At 50.5% G+C, this 25000-nt stretch overlaps 2 protein-coding genes across 3 annotated transcripts in view; one reads left to right on the forward strand and one right to left on the reverse strand.

Moving 5' to 3' along the window:
- Positions 1 to 1273, forward strand: part of gtf2a2 (general transcription factor IIA, 2) — a 278570-nt gene extending 277297 nt beyond the window's left edge. The window contains exon 5 of the transcript XR_011602043.1: positions 1233 to 1273. The gene's annotated coding sequence lies outside the window, so the exon portion shown is untranslated. The remainder of the gene's footprint in view (positions 1 to 1232) is intronic.
- large2 (LARGE xylosyl- and glucuronyltransferase 2) overlaps positions 1 to 25000 on the reverse strand; it is a 56598-nt gene that overhangs the window by 15957 nt on the left and 15641 nt on the right. The window contains exons 2-3 of one of the 2 annotated variants that reach the window (XM_070958620.1): positions 23100 to 23199; positions 689 to 885 (exon numbers count right to left, since the gene is read on the reverse strand). In XM_070958620.1, coding sequence (XP_070814721.1) covers positions 689 to 788 — 100 coding nt within the window. In that variant the 5' untranslated portion in view covers positions 789 to 885; positions 23100 to 23199. The remainder of the gene's footprint in view (positions 1 to 688; positions 886 to 23099; positions 23200 to 25000) is intronic. The other variant, XM_070958611.1, reaches the window with a different exon arrangement.

Raw genomic sequence — 25000 nt, forward strand, 5'->3', positions numbered from 1 at the left:
ACGCTTACGCTGATGCTAACGTGCTAAAAAACAGCAGCGTTTCTGAAGCACTGATAGGATCGGACGTGCTGACCGCAGCAGGCCGAGAGCTTCGTTTGTCCTGTTTACGGAGACGAAGACGCTGAGAGGACAAATGTTTCATTTCCTCCATTCAGACGCTCGGCCTGACGGAGGAAAGCGGCTTTGAAATCTTGCTGCTGTGCGAGTTTTTAAGTGGTCATGACACCTGGACGGGTTTGAAAGTTTGATTTTGGCCAAAAACTGAGGAGGAGCAACTCTGCGCCCTGTAACATGAATACATACTGTGTGTGTGTGTGTGTGTGTGTGTCAGATTCTCTACGCTGACCTCGACTCTCACAATCCAAACAAAAGCGCGGACGGCGGCGAGACGTCAGGATGAAAAATCGGAGCGAACAGAAAATAAACTCCATGTGTCTGAAGCCGTTCGGCCGACGGGTGGAGGGGAAGCCGAGCTGAGCGCCAGCTGACGTCTGATGATTGACAGCTGGACGCTGCGACCACAGCGCCGCTCTTTTATTAGAAATCTGCTTTCCGCTTCTCAAATGCAGATTTCCCTGAAAATTACACGCTGAGGATTGTGGACGGCGCTGAAGCCAGAGAAGCGCCTGGCAGACCTGATGTGTCCTCAGTGCGTGGACAGTTTGTCTCGGGCCTCGTTCGTACTCACTCTCCAGGTTTCCGGCCAGCAGGTAGAGCCAGGTGAGCAGGACGACGGCCGTGAGAGACGCCACCAGCAGCTTGAGGCGCCCGCGACACAGCAGGTTCATGATGGGACGGCGGCGCTGAGGGCTCTGAGGGGCGGGGGCGGGGGTGGGGTTCAGGTGGGGCTCAGTCCCTCGTCGGGTCCCTGCAGCATCCTTTCATCTGAAGAGAGACGAAGACAAGAGACAGACGAGTCACCACACTGCAAAAAATATCACAGAAATCCTGATAAAAGTCCAACACAAATCTACGATTCTGTCTTTTCTAGTCCCAGCTGGAGGGACAAGGTCCAGACCAGGTCCACAGGTTAGTCTTAGACCTGGTCTGGATCTGACCCGGGCCAGACTTGACATGCAGAACTTAATCAGAGAGAAAAAAAAAGGACCAGAAGGCTCTCAGATCTGATCCAACACAGTCCAGGATGATCAGACCTGGTCTGCAAAGGACAAAGAGAACCACTGAAGGGGGGCCACTGAAGACCTGTATGAGGGTCAGCTCTGTTCAAACAGAGTGTGTGTGTGTGTGTGTGTGTGTGTGTGTGTGTGTGTGTGTGTCTGTGTGTGTGTCTGTGTTTGTGTGTCTGTGTGTCTGTGTCTGTGTGTGTGTGTGTGTGTGTGTGTGTGTGTGTGTGTGTGTGTGTGTGTGTGTGTCTCTGTGTGTGTGTGTGTGTGTGTGTGTGTGTGTGTGTGTGTGTGTGTGTGTGTGTCTCTGTGTCTGTGTCTGTGTGTCTCTGTGTGTCTGTGTGTCTGTGTCTGTGTGTGTGTGTCTGTGTGTGTCTGTGTGTGTGTGTGTGTCTGTGTGTGTGTGTGTGTGTGTCTGTGTGTGTGTGTGTCTGTGTCTGTGTCTGTGTGTGTGTGTGTGTGTGTGTGTGTGTGTGTCTCTGTGTGTCTGTGTGTGTGTGTGTGTCTGTGTGTGTGTGTGTGTGTGTCTGTGTGTGTGTGTGTCTGTGTCTCTGTGTCTGTGTGTGTGTGTGTGTGTGTGTGTGTGTGTGTGTGTGTGTGTCTGTGTCTCTGTGTCTGTGTGTCTGTCTCTGTGTGTGTGTCTCTGTGTGTCTGTGTGTGTGTGTGTCTCTGTGTGTCTGTGTGTCTGTCTCTGTGTGTGTGTGTGTCTGTCTCTGTGTGTGTCTCTGTTTGTCTGTGTGTGTGTCTGTGTTTGTGTGTCTGTGTGTCTGTGTCTGTGTGTGTGTGTGTGTGTGTCTCTGTGTGTCTGTGTGTGTCTGTGTGTGTGTCTGTCTCTGTGTGTGTGTGTGTGTGTCTGTGTGTGTGTGTGTGTGTGTCTGTGTGTGTGTGTGTGTGTGTGTGTGTCTCTGTGTGTCTGTGTGTGTCTGTGTGTGTCTGTGTGTGTGTCTGTCTGTCTCTGTGTGTGTGTCTGTGTCTGTGTGTGTGTGTGTGTGTCTCTGTGTGTCTGTGTGTCTGTCTCTGTGTGTGTGTGTGTCTGTCTCTGTGTGTGTCTCTGTTTGTCTGTGTGTGTGTGTCTGTGTGTGTGTGTCTGTGTTTGTGTCTCTGTGTGTCTGTGTCTGTGTGTCTCTGTGTGTGTGTCTCTGTGTGTCTGTGTGTGTCTGTGTGTGTGTCTGTCTCTGTGTGTCTGTCTCTGTGTGTCTCTGTGCAGACGAGGTCAAACGACCCCGAGCAGCAGGTCTAATGAGGCTGAGCTGAAGGACGAGTGTAAACACAGAGAAGTTGAAGAGGAGAAAATCCAGGACAAGCCTCCGTCCCTCTGTCCCTCCATCCCTCTGTCCCTCCGTCCGTCTCGCTCTGAGCTCGCGTCCCTCTGCCAGCCGAGCCCGATGACAGCGGCAGGTCTGCCTTTGTTTTACAGCGATTCATTAATCCCTCGTTCAAGAGAAAGAGACGGCGGCAGCACAGAGAGTCCAGAGAGCGAGTTTACAGCAGAAGAAGAAACTGACACGCTTCAGCCCGAGAATACGGCAGCTGAGAGGGACAAATGTTCAAGATCCACCAAACTGTGACCTGAAAAACAACAAATACTGATAACATCTCCCGACCACACTGATCACCTGACTCATCGGCCACGCGGCTGACAAACAAACTGAGGTTTGCAAACATGTTTCAGTCACATTTAATTCTATGAGCCTGTGAAGTTTTAGAAAGTTTCCTGGAAAGCAATGCTGAGAAAACAGAAACAGAGTTCTGAGGCTGATAAGACAGCATCAGATGAGACGGAGACTAAACACAGTCGTCCTTCAGAGATTTAAGAAAACACTCCAGAGACGAGATGAAGGACAGATGAAGGACAGATGAAGGACAGAGAGGAGGAGTTCTGTTTCTCCTCCAGCAGAAACAGAACAGGCTCCATCGGCTGCTGGAGAACATGGGCTCAGATCTTCACAGCGAGGACGTTTTCCAGGTCCATCCGTCTCTGTCAGGACGTTCCGCCATCGCGGCTCTTTTCTCTCCTCAGCAGCTGAATCAGCTTCAGGTAAAAACAGAGGAAGCGCACCTGAAGGTCGCCTCAGCGCTGCAGTAAAAACACCTTCATCCTCTCCGCTGGACTCATCGTCAGCTCTGGAATCTGTTGTGGGCGTTCATGGTCCCCGAAGGACGGACCCCAACAGAACAGACACTGAAGCTGATTGGTGGATCTAATCCTGCAGCCTCAGGACGAACCTCACGCCGGCGACGCTGATCTCAGAACTGCCGTGTTGACAAGTTGACGTGGAGTTACAGTGACTGAGCTGAAGTTTGGAGGCCGTTCAAGCCTTCAAACAAACCACATGACTGACGGCTGTTTCACGAGGTCAAGACGAACCAACGACAACGAGTCCAACAGTGAACTAAAGGCTGACAGACACAGGAAGCTCCTCCCACACCCAACATGATTGACAGGTCGTTCCCCAGAGCTTCAGATCCAAACTTTCCACCTTTTCTGGTCTTTTTGAGACAAACTGAATATTGAGGTTTGTTCCACGTCGTTTTGAAGAAACCGACAGATCGATAACCTGCAAAAGCTTTTCGAACCTAAATGTCACCTCACGCCGCAAGGTCGTGAAAACAATGATTATTGGCTGCAAATCAGATCAAAGTGCGCACAGAGATCCACCCGCCGACACTCTGCCAGAGCTCTAAACTTTCCAAGTACATTGAGATGATTTATGAGTTAATTAGTGAGCTTGATGTATGCGCTGTACGTCGTTAAGAGCGATGAAAGGTGCTGAGACGGGAGGAAAAGTGAGGAGAGAAGAGATGGAAGGGTTGGAGAGGAAGTGTGGCAGGAGGAGGAGGAGGGGAGAGGAGAGGAGAGGAGGGTAGGAAAGGAAAGGAAAGGAAAGGAAAGGAAAGGAAAGGAAAGGAAAGGAAAGGAAAGGAAAGGAAAGGAAAGGAAACAGAAAGAAGGAAAGAGGAAGAAAAGAAAGTTGAAAAGATGGTGGAGGAGGAGATAAGAAGAGATGGTGGGAACATAAGAGGAGAACAAAGGAAGATTTAGGGAATAGAGAGAAAGAGAAAAGAGTGAGTAAATAAGACCCAGGCTGAGTTGTGGGTTGCGGATGTGTTTCGGCCTTTCAGCCTCCAACACTCATAAAGCGGCGAGGACATAAAAGTGAGGGACAGGGCCACTAAAGAGGAGTTTAATAGGCAGCTTTTGTTGATTCTGCAGGAGCTGCACAAAGCCTTCGCACTCCTGGGCTCTAATTGTAGCCGTAAAAACAAAGAGCCGGCCGGAGATACGAGGAGGAGGCGGTGGAGGACTGCGGCGGTTCGCGGCCTCCTCGGTCATCTAATCAGAGCCGAGAACAGCACCGGAGGGACGGCGGAGGCCGCGTGGGCGGCGCGCCGGCGGAGGCGCAACAAATAACTCGGTCTAATGGCGGTAAATTAAAGGATAACGCAGAGGGGGAGCGCTCGGCCCGACGCCCCTCTGAAGCTCATCCTGAGCCTCATTAGCTCCATCCACCACCGAGGAAACCAAAAGCTCCTGCAGTGAGAAGTTTTTACGGTCGTCAATACCTTCAGTTATGTTCACACGCAGTTCTGTGAATGAATAATATATAATGTGTAATGCACGCACTCCAATAATGGAGTCTAACTCAGCAACGACCACGACGGCTGAAGCTTTCAGACTCAACGACGCTTGACGCCGAAGAACCAACCGACAGAAAGAGGCCCGGCGAGCAGATGACATCCTGGAGGCAGCAGGAAGTCTGCGCGCAGGGAAGGTTACAGGCGGACGTACAGTATGATAATGCAATTAAAGGCTGGAAGTCTTTGGTCCGGCGGCCACGTCCCATTTCGAACTGAGAGGCTTTTTAGCACCAAGCTAATCACACAGGAGATGGTCTGATTAAGGGAGTAATCAACAGGCGCTTCCTGCATTAGAGGAGGACGGAGATAAGAGTGGAGAGCGGTAATCAAGCACGCTGAGTCTCTGCTGACCTCACTGACCCACGCACGCACGCACGCACGCACGCACGCACGCACGCACGCACGCAGGCGCGCACACACATACACACACACGCACACACAAAGACACACAGAGACAAGAGCTGGACAGCACTTGGTCCTCCCCCTCACATGTCCACTTGATGTTCAAATATATTTGTGATTTCCTGGAATACAAACAAGAGTGTGAGTGAGTGAGTGAGTGAGTGAGTGAGTGAGTGAGTGAGTGAGTGAGTGAGTGAGTGAGTGAGTGAGTGTGTGTGCTTTCATCACGTCACCATGAGTGACATTCAATCCCGCCTTGCACAGAAGTCCTCTGCAGCAACGAACAAACCGTCGTCACGCCGTCACGTGTGCGGTTCGCCGCCACCGCCATCGCGGCCTGTTTACATACAGTGACCTAATTATCCCTCCCAGCTTCTGATCATCTAAATAAAACTGCTTTCATGCCCAGCAGGAGAGCGTCGTGGCACTTTGCTTCTGTTTTAATGATGTTCACGTTCGTCCAGACAGAACCTGGATACTTCCTGAAGCAGCGCTGTTCTTAAGCTGCTTGTCAGCTCTCGTATTGAAAGCAAGACAAAGAAAAATGAAGAGTTTTATTTCATTCTAACAGAACTAAATATAGACAAATGTACATGGACAAGGATTTAGATCTGAGCTGTGAGGATGAGGACTCACTGACGTGTTTGGCAAACCCAACGTTATCACGAACAGAACAGGGCAGCAGCTAACGTTAGCCTTTCGCTAACAAAATCCAGACAGGACGCCCCGGAGCGGATGTCCCGGTCCTGGCCACAGCTTTTTCTCACGCTGTCTGTAACCCCACAAAGTTAGGCTAGCTAATGCTAATGCTATGCTAACGCTTGGCATGCTAACGTTTGCAGGTTGGAAACACGTCTTGATCCATTTTTTATACTTCTTTTCATGTTCTTGGTTTAGAGAAAGCAAAATGTTAGCATGCTAACACGCTCAAGTCCATTGAGTGAACATGGTAAACCTTCTCAACGTCGACATGCTAGCATTGCCACTGTGAGCACGTTAGCACGCTAATATTAGCATTTAGTTCAAAGCCCCGCTGTGCCTCAGAACACAAGACACACAGAAAAAAGAGTTCATATTCATCACATTCGACTGTTTTAAGATCAACAGCAGCGACTGTCCACAGGCTGAACCGTGTGTCTGCTGCTCCATCAGCCAATCACGGTCAATTCTAACAGTCCTGGAATCACAGCAAGCGTCTGTCAAATCTCCAGCCACCATCAAAGCAAACCCTAAAACCATCAGAACAACCAAGCAGCAACCAGCTGATGGATGAATCAGTGCTGACTCGCTCAGTTTGGCCTCAAACGTCACCGACGAGCTGAAGCCGTTTCATCTGCGGCTGCTCTGCTGGAGGTTTCACGCAGCCTTCGTCCATTAAAGCTCAAAGCCGTGGAACAAACAAGCTGCACATGTCAGGGAAGCAGCTCGCTGAGGATTTTCAAAATAAAGCCAAAAACGGATCTCCTGGTTTTCGCCTTTAATTAGCTCTGATTTCAACCTGATGCTCGACTTTTAAAATGCTGTATTTCACTTTTATGTGATCTATTTTCACGCATATTGTTTTATTCTCCGTCTTATTTTATTCATTTTAATCTGTTTTTATATCGATTCTGTCTTTTCTGTGTGAAGCTGTGACACAGTCCAGCTTCGATCCTGATTGGACGTCATCCTACGGCGAGCGGCTGACAGCGAGTGAGAGCCGTCTTCACCTTCATCCATCCCTCTCTGCACTTCAGACCTCAGGATCTGGATTTCCACGCTCCGCATCACAAAGCTGCTCCGCTCTCTTTGTCAAAGTCACCTTCAGGATCTCCGTCAGCTTTCAGGAAGTGGCTGTTTGCATCCTCTGCCCTCCGGCGTTGCTGTTTATCGTGTTTCGGCATCTCTCTGCCCTATTTTCCCTCCCACTCATCAAAGCTGCTCCTCTCCGCCCCGACACCCATCGCAGCTCTGCAGCAGCTCTCAGCAGCGGCGAACCTCCTCTGCAGCCTGTCGGCGAGCGAGGAGACGCATCGGAAACACTACGATAAGACTCAGAGCGCAGGGCGGGACCTTCTTTCAGCCGTCTGCCTTTAAAAATGAGCTTATTTTGAGATAAAATGACTCATTTTTAATCCCAATTATCCTCAAATATCCTCATTAAGGTTGACTGCAAAATAAACACAGTATGAGCGCAGTGGACGATGCAGCCATCTCTGATCGACGCTGACGCCGCATCACTGTCTTCCAAACGTTTCCGAATCAAACGGCTTCAGCTCGATCTCGCCAAACTTTTTTCATCTTCACTCTGAAGTTGCCTCAAACTTTTAAGCCCGACTTCTCAGAACGCTTTAATGTTAATGGAAGCGACTCTTCCTCACGGCCGGACGAGGCCCTCCTCAGAGGAGAAGAACATCCATCGCTGTGACAGATGCACATGTCATCACTCAGTCAGAGAAGTTAGCGTTCACTCTCCCCGTCTGACTTCTTCTTCTTCTTCTTCTTCTTCTTCTTCCTGAACGAGGAGCCCGCAGCGGCGGCCTCCGCTTCCTGTTCTGACTTTAATTTGATTCCTTGAGGTCACGGCGGCGCTCTGCTTAATCTGCCGCGCTGTCGGCGTGCTGTGAGGTCACGTGTGTTTCTTTGTGATTTATCAGAGTAAAGCTGAGGTGGATTAGTGGCTTTACCACTTTTTCCTTTCATTTCCCTGCAGAGGCGGGTGGGAATCCCCCCCCTCGTCTCCTCGCCACAGATGAACTGTTCACGTTCAGCTTCCACGCCGCCTCGCTGAGGACAAGTCTATTTTTAACATGTGCACCTTGTTACAGGTGTCACATCAAGGTGCTCTTTACCTGAAACGACTGGATGACGTTTCACCTGCAGACACGATCAGGTAAAACCAGCCAGCGTTACGTCATGGAGGTTATTTTATTAACTATAATTCTCATTATTTCTATTATCAGTAGGACCAGAAGCTTCACTCCTCTGACGTCATCAAACCGTCAACATGTAATCTCCACATTTTATACAACTTTAGGTTTAAAACACGAACTAAGAACTAAGAAAACTTTTTTGTTCTTCTTACAAGGACGTGATTTTTATCAATTCTGACATTCAGATTGTTCTTGACCTGCTGATCCAATTACTTCTGCATCAGCTGATCCTCCTCACTGTTCGCTGCAGTCGCTGCGTGTTTAACCACGTTTTAGGGAAACAATAAATCTACTGAGCGCGTGCAGAGCGTCGCAGGCGTGGAGGAGGACAAAGGTTCTGAGATAACCGGCGCCGCCCCGCCCGATTCGCTGAGCACACCTGACCTGCAAACCTGTTTTATCATTATTTTAAATTAACGTTACTGGGGATCAATGCCCCCTCCTCGGATGTATTGGAGGCGCTGCAGCAACTGTCCAATCAGCAAAGATGTTGCTGAAATATGACATCACGGCGCCTCCAAACGCATCACAGACAGAGAGAGAAATATGTGAGTCAGGTAGGAATAATTAAGCAACAGCTCACTAAACTGGTGCTTTCTGTCCAGGTACTGCACTCTGCTTCCAGCCAATAAGAACACAGTGTCCTTCTGTCCTCTCAGCAGTGTCCACACACAGGGAGGGACATCAGCATGACGCTGCTGGTGGACTTCAAACACAAAACAATGATTTTCTCTGGAGCGGCTGCTGAGTTTGATGATTAATCCGTCAGCTGGTAGAAGCTCACGTCTTAAAAAGAGCTTTTCACATTGTGTGTGTGTGTGTGTGTGTGTGTGTGTGTGTGTGTGTGTGTGTGTGAGACCTCTGATTAAAGGGCTGATAAACAGTGACTGAGTGAAGGCACGTTCAGCGTGAATGTGAGCTCATTCACAGTCTGCAGGAATGAGGTCGGCTACGACGTCCTCGTGAAGACAAACACGAGTCCGTCTGCTCCTGTACAGACTTAAACTACGTACACATGGTTCATGGTCTGATTTCTCGGCTTCAGGAAAACTAAATCTGAGACTCCCACCGATGACCCCCACCTCACGCAGGACAGCAGAGTTTCACTCACATTTCTTCAAACCTCACGTTGTTTTCACTGGATCTGCTCAGTTAAGATCTGAACGCTGAGCTCTCCAAACCTGCACAAATCCAACCAAAACCATCTGCCCGGACAGCGGCCGGCGCAGCGAGCTGAGCAGCATGTCCGCTTGTTAGACATCACAACATGCGCCGAGGAAAGCGGCGCCTCCGACGGAGCGGCGAGGCGGGCGGGTGGAGAGACGCCTCGAAAAAAACCTCAAAGGACGCAGATTAATGGAAGTCAGCGGTCGACTGAGAGATGAAAAAGACGCTTTGATGAGTCAACAGACAGAAACCTGACGAGAGGAGACGCTGAGAGTCTGCACACACACGCACGCACGCACACACACACGCACGCACACACACACACACACCCACACACATGCACAGGTAAACACTTCTTCCTGTTCCTCTCTTAACACACCTGAAGCAGTGACCCGGTCAGGACCTTCGCTCTGTCTTACCTGATATTTCCTCTCCTGCTCGCCGTCTGACAAACATGTGCTTCACAGTCCAAGTTCAGCCGCCCTTCCTCCTCCTCCTCCCCCCTCCTCCTCCTCCTCCTCCTCTTTAATAATCCTCCTCTTTCACAGCTCTGCAGCTCCCACAATAAACTCCACCGCTCTTTTCTCTCTCTCAGCAGACTTTTGTCCCACTTCTTCACCCTCTGTTGCTGCTTCATGCCCTCCTTTCCTTCCCTCTCCTCCCACTGCTCCTCCTCCTCCTCCTCCTCCTCCTCCTCCTCCTCCTCCTCCTCCTCCTCGCCGTGCACAAACACGCCATAAATCGCCTCCACCTCGGCGGGAGCGGCTCTGATTTCAGCCCCCTCCCCTCCTCTCCTCCGCAGGCTTTTACTGAAACGAGCTGAGCTCCGTCAGACGGACGGGAGGAGGGAGGTGGAAAGAGGAGAAATGACGGGGAGAAAGGAGCGGTGTCACCTTACATCCTGTCAGGAGTAACAGAGAGGAGCTTTGTGGGGTTTTCAGCTCTGGAATGCAGAGTCTTTGAGAGCGTTTGTGTTGGGCTGCCTCAGGAGGGCTGACAGGACTCTGCATTGTCCACGTTCAGCCAGTGAACAATGACGGGAGGCGGCTTCAGCGCTGAGGACGACTCTGATCATCAGACACATGCAGACCGATTCCGCTCTTCACTCTGACTCTGTGCTCACGTTGTTCTGCTTCTTTGACCCAAACCAGGCCGCAGCGTCTCCGTCCCGCAGGTGAGACGCTGCGTCTGCAAACGTCTCGTCCACGCCACACCTGTCTGAATCACTGACAGGAACAGACTCAGAGCAGGCGAGCATCTCCAGTGTCTGACATGAGCTAACATTAGCCGCCATTAGCTGTTCACAGCAAACCAGTGACACTTCAGTTTTTCAGAGTCTATAAATGACTTTTCAAAGCAGGTGAACTCCACCTGTTGTGGAACAGTTCACAGATTATTTCAGTCTTCAACTGACTGAAGAAAAAGAGAGATGGCGGCCGTCAGTGGACACATCTGGATTATTCTCAGTGAGGAAGAGGACGGCCAACTCACGAAATCACTCTCTGAGCTTGAGAACATGAAGGTGGAAGATTCGCCTCATTTAACGCCATCCGGACGCCGCAGCTAAACCGCGATTAAGGACTCCAGATTGAGGTGTGGGTTTAACACGCAGCCTGCACAGGAAGCGGCCTCTGATGCTGAATCCCTCTTGCTGTGACTTGCACACTTCTTGACGCCGCTGAACAAACAAACCTGCAGCGTTCAGGTGTTTGCTCGCCGCTCGTTTATTTGCGGTTTCATTCTGGTCCGTCCTCTGTTCTCGTGCGCCTGCAGGCGTGAAGGTGAGCTCCATATTAACAAATGCAACCTGAGCGCGGTGTGATTACAGAGAACACAGACCCCCGGTGTTTGGCGCGGTGGCGAGAACCAGTCGGAACACGCCGCATGCCTGAGCTGATGAAGCTCCGCTGATTGATGCCTCGTAGGGCAGAGATCAGCAGAGAGGCTGAGGAACCTCATCTCTTATCTCTTCCCTGGAAACAACTCGCTCTCTGCGTATCTGAAGTCGTAGCTTCGGGGGAACTCGACACTGCACATGAGCGTCGCCAGGAACGGCTGTCATCACTTTCTGCAGAGTAAACTGTGTCTCTGGGAACGTCCTCCCTCATCCACGCTGCTTCCAGCAGGTTATTTTCAGCTTTCACATCACCAATCTGTCACTGCAAGTGCTGTAATGCAGCACCCCCCCCCCCCCCCAAGAGACCCTCTGCTCCATCAGCCTCAGTCTGATTGGTTGTTTCTGTCCCTATTTAAGACAAGAATGCTTCTCCAACAGACAGAAAGACTCCTGAAAGCAAACGTCTGCCAGTACGAGCCGATCGCACCAGCTAACAGTGAATGCTAACCGCTAACAGTTCAGTGTGTGTGTGTGTGTGTGTGTGTGTGTGTGTGTGTGTCACAGCTGATTGAGCTCGATTAAAAACACATCAGTGAGCCTCACTGTTGTTCCTTCATCACCATGAACACACACACACACACACACACACACACACACACACACACACACACACACACACACACACACACACACCATTACTATTATTGTTGTTTTTAACTGGCCTGTATGTCTTCACTGTTCTCACTGTGGTTTTTGTCCTCATGTTGTTCTGTCACTGTTTTCTCTTTTGGAGTTAATAAAGATATTTAAAAAAAAACAAAAAGGTGGTCGCCCTCACTGGGGCGGCCCACCCCTGGAGCCCGAGGGGAGGGAGCTCCAAGATGAACCCAAGAGGACCAATGAGATGCCCCAGACAGAGCAGGAGAACCTCAGAGAGAACCAGACTGCAAGGCGAGAGCCGATCAGACGGAGGAGGAGGATCTGCAAGGCGTCCGCCTGAAGACGGAGAGCAAGAGGGGTCTCTTCAGCTTTCTCTTCAAGACTGGACAGACAAGGGAGGAGAAGGAGGATAAGGAAAGGGAAAAGGAGCAGAAGAAGGAGGGAAAGGAGGAGAAGAGGAAGGCGAGGGAGGAGGAGAAGAAAGCCTCAGCCCCTCCCTCACTCACCATGTCCATCCGCCTCACAGGCAAAGGGGCTTCTCTAACTAACCAAACCCCCTTCTCCTCAGCAAAACTCAAAACGGTTTTAACTTCCTTCCCTACCTGACGTCTTCCCTCGGCTCCTGCCTTTCCTCACCTCTCTGACTAGTTTGACTCATCTCCCTTTCATCGCTATCATCAGTAATGTCAGAATCTGCCCACTCAGGTCCATTCACAACATGGTTGTGCCTACCCGCCATCGCTTTCTTGATCTCGCTGCTCGTTTCCGAACCCCAACTGACAAACGAGTACTCAATCCGGGACCATCTGTCAGATTTCTCAGATTGTTTTGCGAGGTTTTAACCATAAATTCCGAAATTTGCACTTCGACCAAGTACACCAGCTTCCGATTCGACCGTCCTAGAACATTGCGTCGCTTTAGCTGCGTTTGTGGAATTACTGAATCATTTTTTAATAAACAAATCAACATATTTGTTTTTAAAGGTTTACTTATCTTCAGCAGGAACCAATGGGCTCGAAGCTGAGAGCCACAGACAGGAAGTCAAAGACGGTAACACGCAGTTGTTTTGGTGTTTCATGGGATTTCTCAACAGGAACAAAACCTCCAGTCTCGGACCACTTCTTTTCAGTATCTGCATGTTGCCCCCAGCTCAGATTATGGAGCGTCATAATATTTCTTATCATACTTACGCAGATGATACACAACTTCACATTTCTGTGTCATCACATGACTACAGTCCCTTACTTTCACTGAGTGAGTGTATTCATCAAATCAGTGAAGTTGATCAAGTGATGGTATTTGGCCCCAAAAATGAAAGGTCAAAGGTCAGTGCTCACCTTAACTCTATGTCACTGACAACAATAGATAAAGCCAGAAATCTTGGTGTAATTATTGATTCTGACCTGAATTTTATCAGTCATTTAAAGCTCATTACCAAATCAGCCTACTACCACCTGAAAAATCTAACCAGACTCAAAGGATGTCTGTCCAAAGAAGACGGAAAAACTGGTTCATGCATTCATTTTCAGTAGGTTGGACTATTGCAACGGAGTCTTTACTGACCTAAACAAAAATCAATTAGTCAATTTTTTGTTTTTCTATTCTCTTCTCATTTCTTTCTCTCTCTCTTTGAAATGTATTTTCTATTCATGATTTTAATGTATTTTCATGCTTCTGTAAAGGTGTGTTAAAGGAGCACACCAGAGCTTTGGCTGGTTTCAGCCCATCTACTGCAGATCACACTGACCGTCTGCAAACATGCAGCTGTCAGGCAGCTGCTGGTGTCCGTTCATTTCCAGAGGGTATAAAAGTCCATCAAGTCTGTGTTGACTTCTGTCGAACTTATTATGACGGTGCCAAAGTTTCTATGTAGAACACAGAACACGATGACAAATGTTCTACCAACAGCAAATATTGGTGACTCGATGTTCTCTGGTGGATTAACAACAACATCCTCGAGCGTTAGCATTCAGCAGCAGCTCCCATGAGGCTGTCAGAGCGTCGGTGCTTCACAAAGAAGTCTCTCTTGTATCTTTAACTTTTCATATTGAGGGAAGAGAGGGAGCCAGAATCACTGCAGTGTGAACGTTACTCCTCCTCTGAGATAAAACCGGGTTTTAACAAACGGAGGTCAGGAGGCCAAGACGACTTTCAGCAATTTACTCCAAGAAAAACATGCTGTTCCACCGCCTGCTGTCCTCTGGCTGCGAGAGGATCAGGTGACCGTCCTCCAGACAACCTGACAAGTTAACGCCAACACTTCCCTCCTCGTTACAGGGTCAGAGGTCAGGTTTATGGGCCCACGGGGGGTGTTAGCGCTGGCTGGTAGCACATAAACAAGAGGAGGTGGAGGGAGGAGCAGAGACGGAGGCACAGGAGTCTGCTGGAGGAGGTGGCTGAGAGGGGAGTGGGTGGACAGGGGAGGGCAGGGGTCAGGTGTTGGGTTACCCCCTCGCACCTGCTGCGCCTCCACCCTCCTCCAGCCTTCCAGGGAAGTCTGGACTCTCACTCTGATCTGCTTCCTCCATACGACACTCCCTTCAGACTCCAGCTTCAGTTTCAGGACGGCAGACGTTACGCTGACTCATCAGGGACGGACGCTAATATCTTTAAGCACCGGCCCCCACGGCGCCCCCCCAGCACCAAGACTCTAAACTGATCATTTCACTTTCCCTGAACAAACCCTGGTCATAATCTGAACTCTGAGAGTCAAATGTTCATCATAATACTAAAGGTTAACCTCGTGGGGACCAAGGATTTGTCCCCACCGTGAGTCCAGGATGATGCACTGCTGAACCCTGACGTAAACCATCCAGATGCAGCCGTTAAGACGGCGGCGTGCTCATCAGGTGGTCGAACAGCTTCAGAAGCCCCTCCTCCCCCTCCAGACCTTCTAGCACTGGATTGTGGGAGCATTTCTGCAGCAGACGATGCAACATTGACGACCACCTCTGCAGCGCTCGGTCAGCTGTGCGACGTGAGAGAGGAGTCGGGGTTTGAACTCCTCTCTCGGCTCCCTTTCCTGTGAAACCCCGTTAATGCCTTCCAGGGGAGGCCGGCTGAAAACGTGCTGCATTACCTCCATCACAAAGACGGAGGTACAGTCTGCACAGGCAGCATTCGATCACCACGCAGCAGCACGATAATCAGCAGGGATGGTGATAAAATAAGACCAAAAGTGGTGAAAAAAACACATAACTTTGTTTTTAAGGACAACATCAGCTGAGCTGCTTGAGATTCAGAGCAGAGGATCAGTGTTTGACAGCGCTGCAGAGAGGATCTCTCACTGTAAACATGTGCTGCCCTCTGGCTCTGCGCTGCCCACCCACACCGACTGTATAAATAATATGACAATAGACCCGCAGTTCACTCACACACACACACACACACACACACACACACACACACACACACACGCACACACACTCTCTGTGAGAGAGCTCTTGTGTGTTTCAGAGCTGGCTGCCTACACACTGCACATCCACGAACAGGCAGTCGGCTTCAGGACAGCAGCGTGGGTCAGAGGCTCTGCTCAGACTCTATTATAAGCATCGTCTCTGTATGTTCAGCTGCTGTTTCTGAGCAGAAACACAGCTTGATAACGTCTAATCTATGGAGCCAGCGCCCGTAATAGATCTGGGTTTACAGGTTTGCCGATCGATAGAGGTGACTCAGCGAGTGCTTGGCCAGTTGTTGAGATTCCTGCTTTGAGAAACTTATTCTGAAATAACTCTGGAAAAACACGATGGACTCTAACGAGAAAGAAAAGCGTTTGGGGAGCGTCCACGCCCTCCGTTAGCCGTTTCCTGACTGAAATGTACCGTGTTTTATCCACTGCGACAGGAGACTGAGCTCCAGGTGCCATCAGGGGTTGGCTGATCGTGATTGGTTGAGTGCAATCAAAACAAAGACAACACTAAGCATCATTTTACTTCTGACTGATCATCAGGTTTGTGCACATCAACAGTTTCTGTGTAAATCTCACATTAAAGTCCAGACGGCTACATGCTAACAGCGACGACAACAAAACGCTGACCAAGCCGACCAATCACAGTGCACGCTCTTCAATCAGCTGGCTGTGTTGGTGCAGCGAACTGTTAGCTGAGAGCGGTGCTGAACATTCAGCCGCTGCCTCTGAGCAGAGACTGTTTTAACGTCCTCTCATGCAAACATACTGTAATAGATCTGTGGGGTTCGCAGGGCTGATCGATGCAGGTGAGTCAGCGGCTGCTTGTTGAGATTTCTGCCTTTAAAAAGTTTCTTTCTTGCTGTGAAATAACTATAAAAATAACTGAAATAACCCTTCAAGGCTCAGTATCTCAAACCCTGCAGACGTCTGTTCAGCGTCGTGTCTGAGCTGCACAGACGTGAATGTCCTCCAGATGTCCTCTGTTGTCACCAGCTGTGACACCACGCAGATGCATTAGCAGCCTGATAGCATTAGCATTAAGATGAAGCCGATGAGGTACAGGTGGATGAAGAGTGAAACCGGAGTTTTAACTGGTCCCACAGTGGCCCCCACATGCACAGTACATCCCTCTGTCAGAGGTAGGGTCACGTTGTTCGGCCTTTGTTTGGACTGGCTCTTTAAGACCGGCGTCTCTGCTGGAAACAGCAGTAAGAAGTAGAAACATGGAGCCGAGCGAGCTGGAGGCGACGGCAGCTCCATCATGTGGTGGAGCTGCAGCTGAAGCTCGGTGGAGGAGCAGAGCGAGAGCCCGCAGGCTACGAAGCTACCAGCTGCTCTTTCCCTGACCCCGACTCCGACAGCACGGTCCATCTGAGGCTGCAGGGTCGCTGCCCGCCCACACACTCGTCCACGGACGATGACGTCTCTCATTACGCGAGTCCCACACGTCCAAAACTTTCTCCAACTGAACCAGAGAAAGTCTTATTTGGTTCTGCGATGCTGGAGAGAGGAGGAAGAGTCAGCTCTGTTGGACTCCACGTGGTCTGATTGGAAATATGGCAGCTTTGTGAAAAATTAGCTTTTTCTGAGACGGTCTGTCCGTCCTGGAAAGAAATAAGACAGTTTTCAGGCTGCGAGTGTGAAGGTTTCTCTCAGGAGCTACTGATTCATCCAAACCTACACACACACAGTCAGGTCACACACACACACGTGTGCACACACACGTGCACACGCACTCACAGCTGGCCGCTAACCCTCTGCTGCCTCGTCCTGTCCCTCGTCTTAATGAGCTGCTCTCTGTGGATCTCTGTGCTGTCACGGCCGTCAGTCGTCAGCGTTAACAGGACCAGACAGCAGCGCTGACACGCTCTGCATAACACACACACACACACACACACACACACACACACACACACACACACACACACACACACACACACACACACACACACACACACACACACACAGCAGGACCACGTCCAGTGTGATGTGAAAGCGACACGACTCACAGAAACATCGTCGACACGTCATCTCCAGCTCGCAGCACCGTCTGAGACGCCCGCAGCGACGCACCTGAGCAACAGGTTAACGCCTCCATCTCTTCTTCTTCATCCTTTTTCCCAGTTCAAAAATAACCAAGCAGGATGCCAGCTAACGTCTGGTGAGCTGGCGCTTCCTGTCTGTCAAAGCTCCGTTCCCGCCTTCGCTCTGTGGTACCTTCACTGCACGCGAGACAGACAAATTTACGTGTTTTCATGAACTCGTTTTCCTGATTCGACGACAAAAAGTCGACAAACGCTGCCTGGTAACCAGCAGTGACTCCGGGCCGAGGCTCTGGAGGGCTGAACTCAGCAGAGCGGTCGCCTCAGACAGCGCCCTCTAGTGACCATCTGACTGGTTTCAGGTCTCTGGTAATCCGCTCTCCCAGCGCGGCCGGCTGAGGCACGTCAGCTGACGTTCGGCTGAGAATCAGGTCCAGTTAGCAGCTTCTGGAAACACGTGGACCAGTTCTCTGACATCAGCCAGGTGTGCTGGATTCAGCCCAAACAACACCGACAACCAGAGCGGGCCAGGACGGACCGCAGCGAAGGCCAGCTGATACGACCGTCAGATGATTTCTAAATGTAAAAAAAGGTCGGTATTACTGAGCTGTGAAGCCTGTTTGAATCTAAAGGTTTTATCGGCTGTGATCAGACCTGGCCTGCAGTGACCACCTTAAGGTTAATCAATATGATTGATCCATTTTCATCTTCCTTCTGTTTTTTCCTCATTTCTTTGACATCAGCTCCATATAAATAAAGAAAAGAGCTGAGTGGTGGAAAACGTGTGAAAGTGAAGTTGAAATAACGGCGTTTCCTGATGCGCCGTTAATCATGTGGACGTGAGCGTGTTCGCCGCGATGCTGCGAGGCCTCGTCAGGCTTCTGTCCACGCGGTGAGTCACACGCTGCCGTTTCTGTCCAGGACACGTTAACGCTGCGCTGACCGAGGCTTCGTCCTGCTTTCAGGCTTCACCCGCTGGCTGGTCTGAGGTCAGCTCACGACAAACCTTTGATGGGGTCAGTGATGGCCGACGTTTTGTGGTTCATAGATCTGCAGGACTGTTTGTGATGAATCTTTAATGGTGGTGAAAGTCTCATCTTCTCCTCTGAAGCCTCTCATGTTGGCGGTTTGTTGCTGACGATCGTGTCATTCATCAATTCATTAACCTGAAAACTGGATCCTGGAGCCGCTGTGTGTGTTTGACCGTCAGCGGTCAGTCAACAGTCCATCAGAAACTCTCTTATCTCCTGCAAAGCCGACAGACTCACAAACTCGCTCCTGAGGTTCACGAGGTCACAGTGACCTTTGACCTTTCACCGTTAAATCTTAATCAGTTCATCCTCGAGTCCAAGAGGACGTTGAGATGGACGGACAGACGACCAGGAAACAAGCTGAGATCTGCTTCCTCTTCGCTCGTCCGGCATCAAGTCTTTGATCTCTGTCTCATTTTCGACGTTTCTTCCAGTTTTTTGGCATAAACACTCAAACTAGCTGAGAACGATTTAAATGACGTCATACGTGGATGATTACATAATAATATATATCAGAATCATTTGTCTGGGACGCAAGAAAACGGAGAAAAGAAGCAGATCCTGGATCAGGACAAAGATCTCAGAGGACGCCGAGGTCTTCCACCTTTCTGTTGCCACAGAGAGGATGAAGATTTTCTGCATTGTCTTCATCTGTTTAAACCAATTTAACCAGCCGTCACAGCAGCAGAGCAGCTGGATTTCACCCTCGCTGCCTTTTGGCCGCCGATCAGCAGAATCGCGTCCCGATGAGTCAGAGCGCCGAGAGGAAGCTGCTGCAGCTCAGGCGGCGTCGGGATTTCATTTAGAGATTGTGGCGACTCCTCGGCTCAAACGTGATGTACCGGAGGGGGAGGAGGAGGAGGAGGAGGAGGAGGAGGAGGAGGAGGGGGAGGAGGAGGGGGAGGAGGAGGAGGAGGGGGAGGTACATGATTAAGTATAGGTGTGAGTTCATTTCCCCTGCGGAGCCCCGACTCCATTTCTTCCCATCCACCAACAGAGATCCATCTCTGTGACAGCGAGGGGAGATGTGTGTGTGTGTGTGTGTGTGTGTGTGTGTGTGTGTGTGTGTGTGTGATAGCAGATACAGTGAGGAGAGGCAGCGACACGCATTAATAAAGCTCCTCACTGTACGAAGCGCATGTCTTCGCCCTCGTTTCTTCAACAGACGCAGGAGACGCCTCTTCGCAGGAGGCCTCGTGACGAAGAGGAGGAGGCGCCGCGCCGTGGAGCTCAGCGCTCCTTTGAGGAATTTATCTTCACGGCGTTTTTATTTCCAGGATCATTTCAATCAGTTCTGACAACGTTTTGTTTTTTTCATGACAGAGCTGATTGGAGCGGAGAGTCGGCCAATCAGGACGAGGACGAACGCACGTCTGAAGTGCCTGACAGAGCGGTTTGGAACGCCGACGCGTCGAGTTCATTACTCAGTCTGGATGAATAAACCTGTTTTTCAATGAATCCATCAGTTACGATCATGTGATGGAGAAAACGTCCAATCAGCAGTTAGAAAATGTTTCCTCCACACTGTTTACATGAGAAACAGCTTCACACACTCTGCGTTTAATCCTCAAACTAACTCGGTTCATTGGTTTCCTGTCCCTGTGAACTGATGAACTGATGAACTGATGAACTGATGAACTGATGAACTGTCTCAGAGCGACACAGCAGACGAACACGGGAGCAGCTCGGCTAATTTTAACACAGTCTGCAGGAAACAGAGGCCTTGAATAAATCAGATTTCCATCTTATTTTCAGTGAATTCGGTGTTTCAGATGATTGTTTTCATGAGTCAGAAACACCTTTTTGTCCCTCACAAGGACACAGACTCACTTTCTTTTCTCATTAGTGGAACAGTTCAATAGTTTCAGTCCACTGAGGAGTTCACAGTCTGTATATGAGTCCAGACTTGGGGCTTTATTTCACCTCTAAACCCTGACAGAGACCCCCCCCCCCAATGCCCCTCTCCTGGGAACAAGAGCTAATTAAACACAAAGCCTCCAGCAGCCCAGACGACCCTATCAGCTCATCACATGGTCTCTAGTGTTTGTTATCCGTCCAATCACAGGCTTTGTGTTGAGGAGGGGTCAGAGGTCAGGGGATTAGGAGCTGGGAGTGAGGCATTGTGGGTGCGTGCCCTGTGGACGAATTGGGTCACCTCTGTCTGGAAACCATGGTGGGAGCCAACACTTTGTTTGTGTGTGTGTGTGTGTGTGTGTGTGCGTGCGTGCGTGTGCGTGTGTGTGTGTGACTGTCTGTCACCTTGTAAAAGCTCATTACAAGTCTTACAGGTCGTCTGCAGCTGCGAGCAGAGCTCATCAATCAGTCAGAGGTGTCACATTTCTGCACACAGCAGGTGCACACACACACACACACACACACGCACGCACACACACACACACGCACGCACACACACACACACACACACATCTACTACAGGCTCTAAACAACTATCTAAAGCTCAGCTGATCAATACATTTTATATTGCCAATGAATAAAATTACTGTATGTGAGCGTGCAGCTCAGAGGAGGCGAATCAGAAAATAACCTGAGTGACGTCCTGCGAGTCGGATTGGAGGACAAACGGCCCGCATGAGTCTGATTGGTCAGTAAGTGAGCGAAACGACATCCAGATCGAACACAAAGCCAGCGTGTGGAGGTGTGACGGGCTTTTCTCGTTAGAAACACACTGACACGAAGCACACACACTTTTTAAACTATGACCATGATGATCTGAACGAGCTGCAGGGAGGAGCAGCTTCAGGAGGACACGACGAGACGGACACAGTGTTAGCTAACAGCGTTAGCCGCGGCGGGACATGCGACACCACAGGTAAACAGCCTCCTTTTAACCTGCAGATGACCAAATCAAAGCTCGCTGCGTTTCATGGATCTATCGACCACAGGAGGGAAAGATGGAGGTCGCACAGGTGCCACGCGTCACCGGGTTCATCCACTGGAAAGTTTTTGCTCCAGATGTTTGCTTACACTGGGATGGAAACACCTCCAGAAGCCGCCTACAGCGCTGACCTAAGCATGCTGGGTGAGAGGAGGCTGTAACACACACACACACACACACGCACACCTTCCCTCGGCTGATTGGACCAGCAGCTGTGTGTCCTGTGATGACGCTGACAGATCGCTGCTGGATCCTCTCGTGCTCACTGACTTCAGAGGCCGTTTATTCCCAAACTCTAAATAATCTGCCGCTGCAGCCGAGGGAGGGAGGGAGGAAGTGAGGGAGGGAGGGGGGGAGGGAGGGAGGACGGCTGACGCGGCGCTGCCTCTTTTATCTTTATCGCCTCACACTCCCTCAGTGTCCAAACGAGTCCCACTGCATCGTATTCACTGCTTTTCACACGACGCCGTGTACGCTGCTCAATGAGGGCTCATCTGAAACAAAGCCAGCGCCGACGTCTTCAGGGGGGGTGCAACAAAGCAGAGGACGAGGGGGTGGCAGGAGGAAGCGCTGGTATGAGGAGTCTCTGGTCAGGTGTTCACAGCCACACCTGTGCTGGTGTTGAAAACTGAAACGTTCAGCTCTCCTGCACCTCAGCTCGCTGCTGCCCCTTGTGGCCGAGGTCAACTATGTTCAGAGCCGCCTGTTACGTGCTGCCGGTGAACGCAGCGTGCAGTACTACATGTGTACTATATGTGTACTACATGCTGTTCTTCTCAGTAGTAAGCTCTCCGGCCTCTGGGGGGCAGCGGTGAGCCTGTTACGCTGCACTGAAAAACGTCCTTGCACAAGCGGCACAAACAGGATGTTTACGGTTTATCAGAGTGTTTTCAGTGTGCTTTGGGTTTATTTGGTCTGCAACGGTGAGGACCAGCTGGACGGTTTGGAAAAAGCCCCCCCCCCCCGATAAAGAGCAGCACAGCGTCTACACAGCGATGAGTGTTCATGACTGATGGTACAACATCAACACAAGTTATCGAGCTGGGACGTGAGCGTGGAGGAGGATCAGATCTGTGGCTCGTTCACACAGATCATGAAGTATAATGAATATAAATATATATTTATGTAGAAGTATTACTGACCAAGTCCCGATCCAGGTACCACATGACCCGACGCTCGTCTGTGCCGAAAGGACACGAGTGACGGCTGCCGCCAGAGGACGTCTGACAGCGGCGACACAGGACAGATCAGATGGTCTATTGATCAGATGTGAAGGTGATGCTCGCACACGTAACCAGCGGCGCCGGCGGCTCATCATCAGATCTGCGTGTCTCCTTCCTGTTGGCTCTTTCTGCTGATTAACTCTGACACGTTTGAACAAATCAGCCATATCTCGACCGCATCCGACAGCCTTCCAGCGAATGTCACAGCGGCTGACATTTCTATTAACGAGCGAGAAAAGCCTGGAGACTTCCACCACCTGAGAGCTGAGGTCGCTGAGGTCGTGTCTGACGGCAGGCGGTGACAGCGGCACGCTCTTCCTCAGCGTGACATCACGTGCTCGTCATCCTCTGCGGCTGCTAAGGTAACTTCACATTTGTCACGTTTATGAAGAAACATGTTGATTTGAGAGTTGGTATCACATCTCATCCACGACTTTAAGGCTTTGTGTCAACAACGCTTCAAGCACGTGACAACAAATATGAGAAGCACAGAACAAAGCTGAGTGGACTAACGCGTCGCCGTGATGATCAGCGTTCACCGCGTTGAAGCTCGCGGTGTAGGAATCATCAGGAACCCACAACAACGAGCCAAAACATCCAGGAATCCCTCTTTCTGCACACTGTACCTGCTACTGTCTACAAGCACGGCTAATTTTACTGTTTCCTCCCAGACGGCAAAACTTCATCACACTCCCACACGCATTCAGAGAAAGTGTGACATTTGAGGAAGAAGAAGAAGAAAGCGTTTGTTCCTCACCAGATTCGCAGATGTAAATCCCAGCGTGGGCAAACTGTGACGAGGAGCTGCTCAGTCGCAGTCGGCGGCTCCGGCGGAGACCTCCGGGAGAAAATCCAGCCTGCGAATCAGCAAACAGGCGTGAGATGACAGATGCAGCGCGCGGCAGGCCTGAAGATTATTCATCAGATAAGACGTCAAAAACATCTACTCAGAATAACAAAGAGGAGGAGAGACGAGGCTCCTGTTGAGCTCTGTGAGCCGAGAAACAACGAGAGCGACGAGGATCAGCAGAGCCGTCGATCAGACGGCAGAGAGCCAAACTCAGCCGTCGCCAACGCCATGCTACGAACGGGGCGGGGGTTAAAACCACGAGGAAACGTGTTCAACTGTCACTGACATCAAAGAAAAAAAGTTCTATCTCTTTGTGCTCGTGAAGCCTGTGCTGTAGTTAGCTTAGCTTAGCTTAGCTTAGCTTAGCATAAGGAGTCACAGAGCTGAACCACACACATACGAATATTTTTAGATCCTCCGTTCAAAGAAACATTCTGCCCACACGACCTTCGTTTGACCTAAATATCTGAAAACAAGCATGCCGGGCCAGCGGGTGGCGATAAAGTCAAGAATCAGAAATACCAGAAAGAACATTGTGAGCTTTGTCGTGAGCTTATTGTCCTTATTTTTTATCTATCTGTTGTTGTTTCGCACCTTTCAGGCACACGGCCTCGCAGCGCTAACAGACGTCAGCTGACCTCCATCTTTGTTGTCTTGATCATTAAACAAAACAACAACGAGCGTCAGCGACTTGAGGAGATGACATCATCGTTTCCCTCTTCCCGTGGAAACGCTGTGTGTGTTTTCTTTTTGAAGAAAATCTGAATTTTAATGACCGGAAACACTGTCGACATGTCTCAGGAAGAGGCGCCATCGGCCTCCGTTAACATGTTTACCTCGCGATCGTTGCACGAAAACGACAAAACAACAGAGACTTGTTTCAGCCTGATGAACCTTCATATTCATGGATCTGTGACTCAAACTGGATTTCCAGGATCATAGTTCATCTTTCCACCACTGTGGGGGGAACAAACCCCCCCCCCCCCCCCCCCCCCCCCCCCGCACGCTGCTGCTTCCACACTGAACCTTTACAGCAGCTGCTGTCCAATCACAGCACGAGGCGGATGCGGATCAGCTGGTGAACGTTCAGTAAAACAAACCAACAGTCGAAGCCGTGAAACACACCAACGATAAAAACTTGCTTTCTGTTTCCTGTTTCAGCAGAGACGCTGTGCAGAAGCAGACGGGAGGAGTGAAGCAAGAAGAGGAAGAAACCCAACAAACGAGAGCGCAGTCTTCATGTGGTCCTCGCTGCGCTCCGTCCAGATGGCGGCTCGTCTCCACAGCCGAACGCACCGGAGGAGGGAGGCGACATGACGCCCGGCAGGAGGCCGATCGGAGACAAAGCCTCAGCACGCATGCCGACACTCTAATCTGCATCCACATCAAGAGGCGGGGTGTGTGGGGGGGGTGGGGTTGTGTGTGGAGGGGGGGTGCCGGAGTCGTTCTGACCTGCAGGAGGTCTCGGGCTGTTTTCACTGCAGCTGATAGCAGAAGCGCTGCTGTTGTTTGTGTGCTAACAGCGCCGCCACATCAGCTCGTCGTGTGAAACAACAGCAGCCATTAAAGCTGCTCAATACGGCCGGGGGGGGGGGGGGGGGGGTGGGGGGGTGCTGCCCTGCCCAGAGTGAGCGTAGGTAATTTCCCTCCCTCCCCTCTTGTCTTCTGGCTGTAAACAGAATCAGTTCTCTGAGCATTTGTGTCGTCCTCCAGCAGTGAGGAAGAAATCTGCTCTTCATCATGATAAAAGACGACATGACGATGGGACGAAGACACTGTCCCCAAGACGCACCAACGTCTTCAAAGGC

This window comes from Chaetodon trifascialis, chromosome 1, assembly GCF_039877785.1.
Source record: "Chaetodon trifascialis isolate fChaTrf1 chromosome 1, fChaTrf1.hap1, whole genome shotgun sequence".
Taxonomy (NCBI): domain Eukaryota; kingdom Metazoa; phylum Chordata; class Actinopteri; order Chaetodontiformes; family Chaetodontidae; genus Chaetodon; species Chaetodon trifascialis.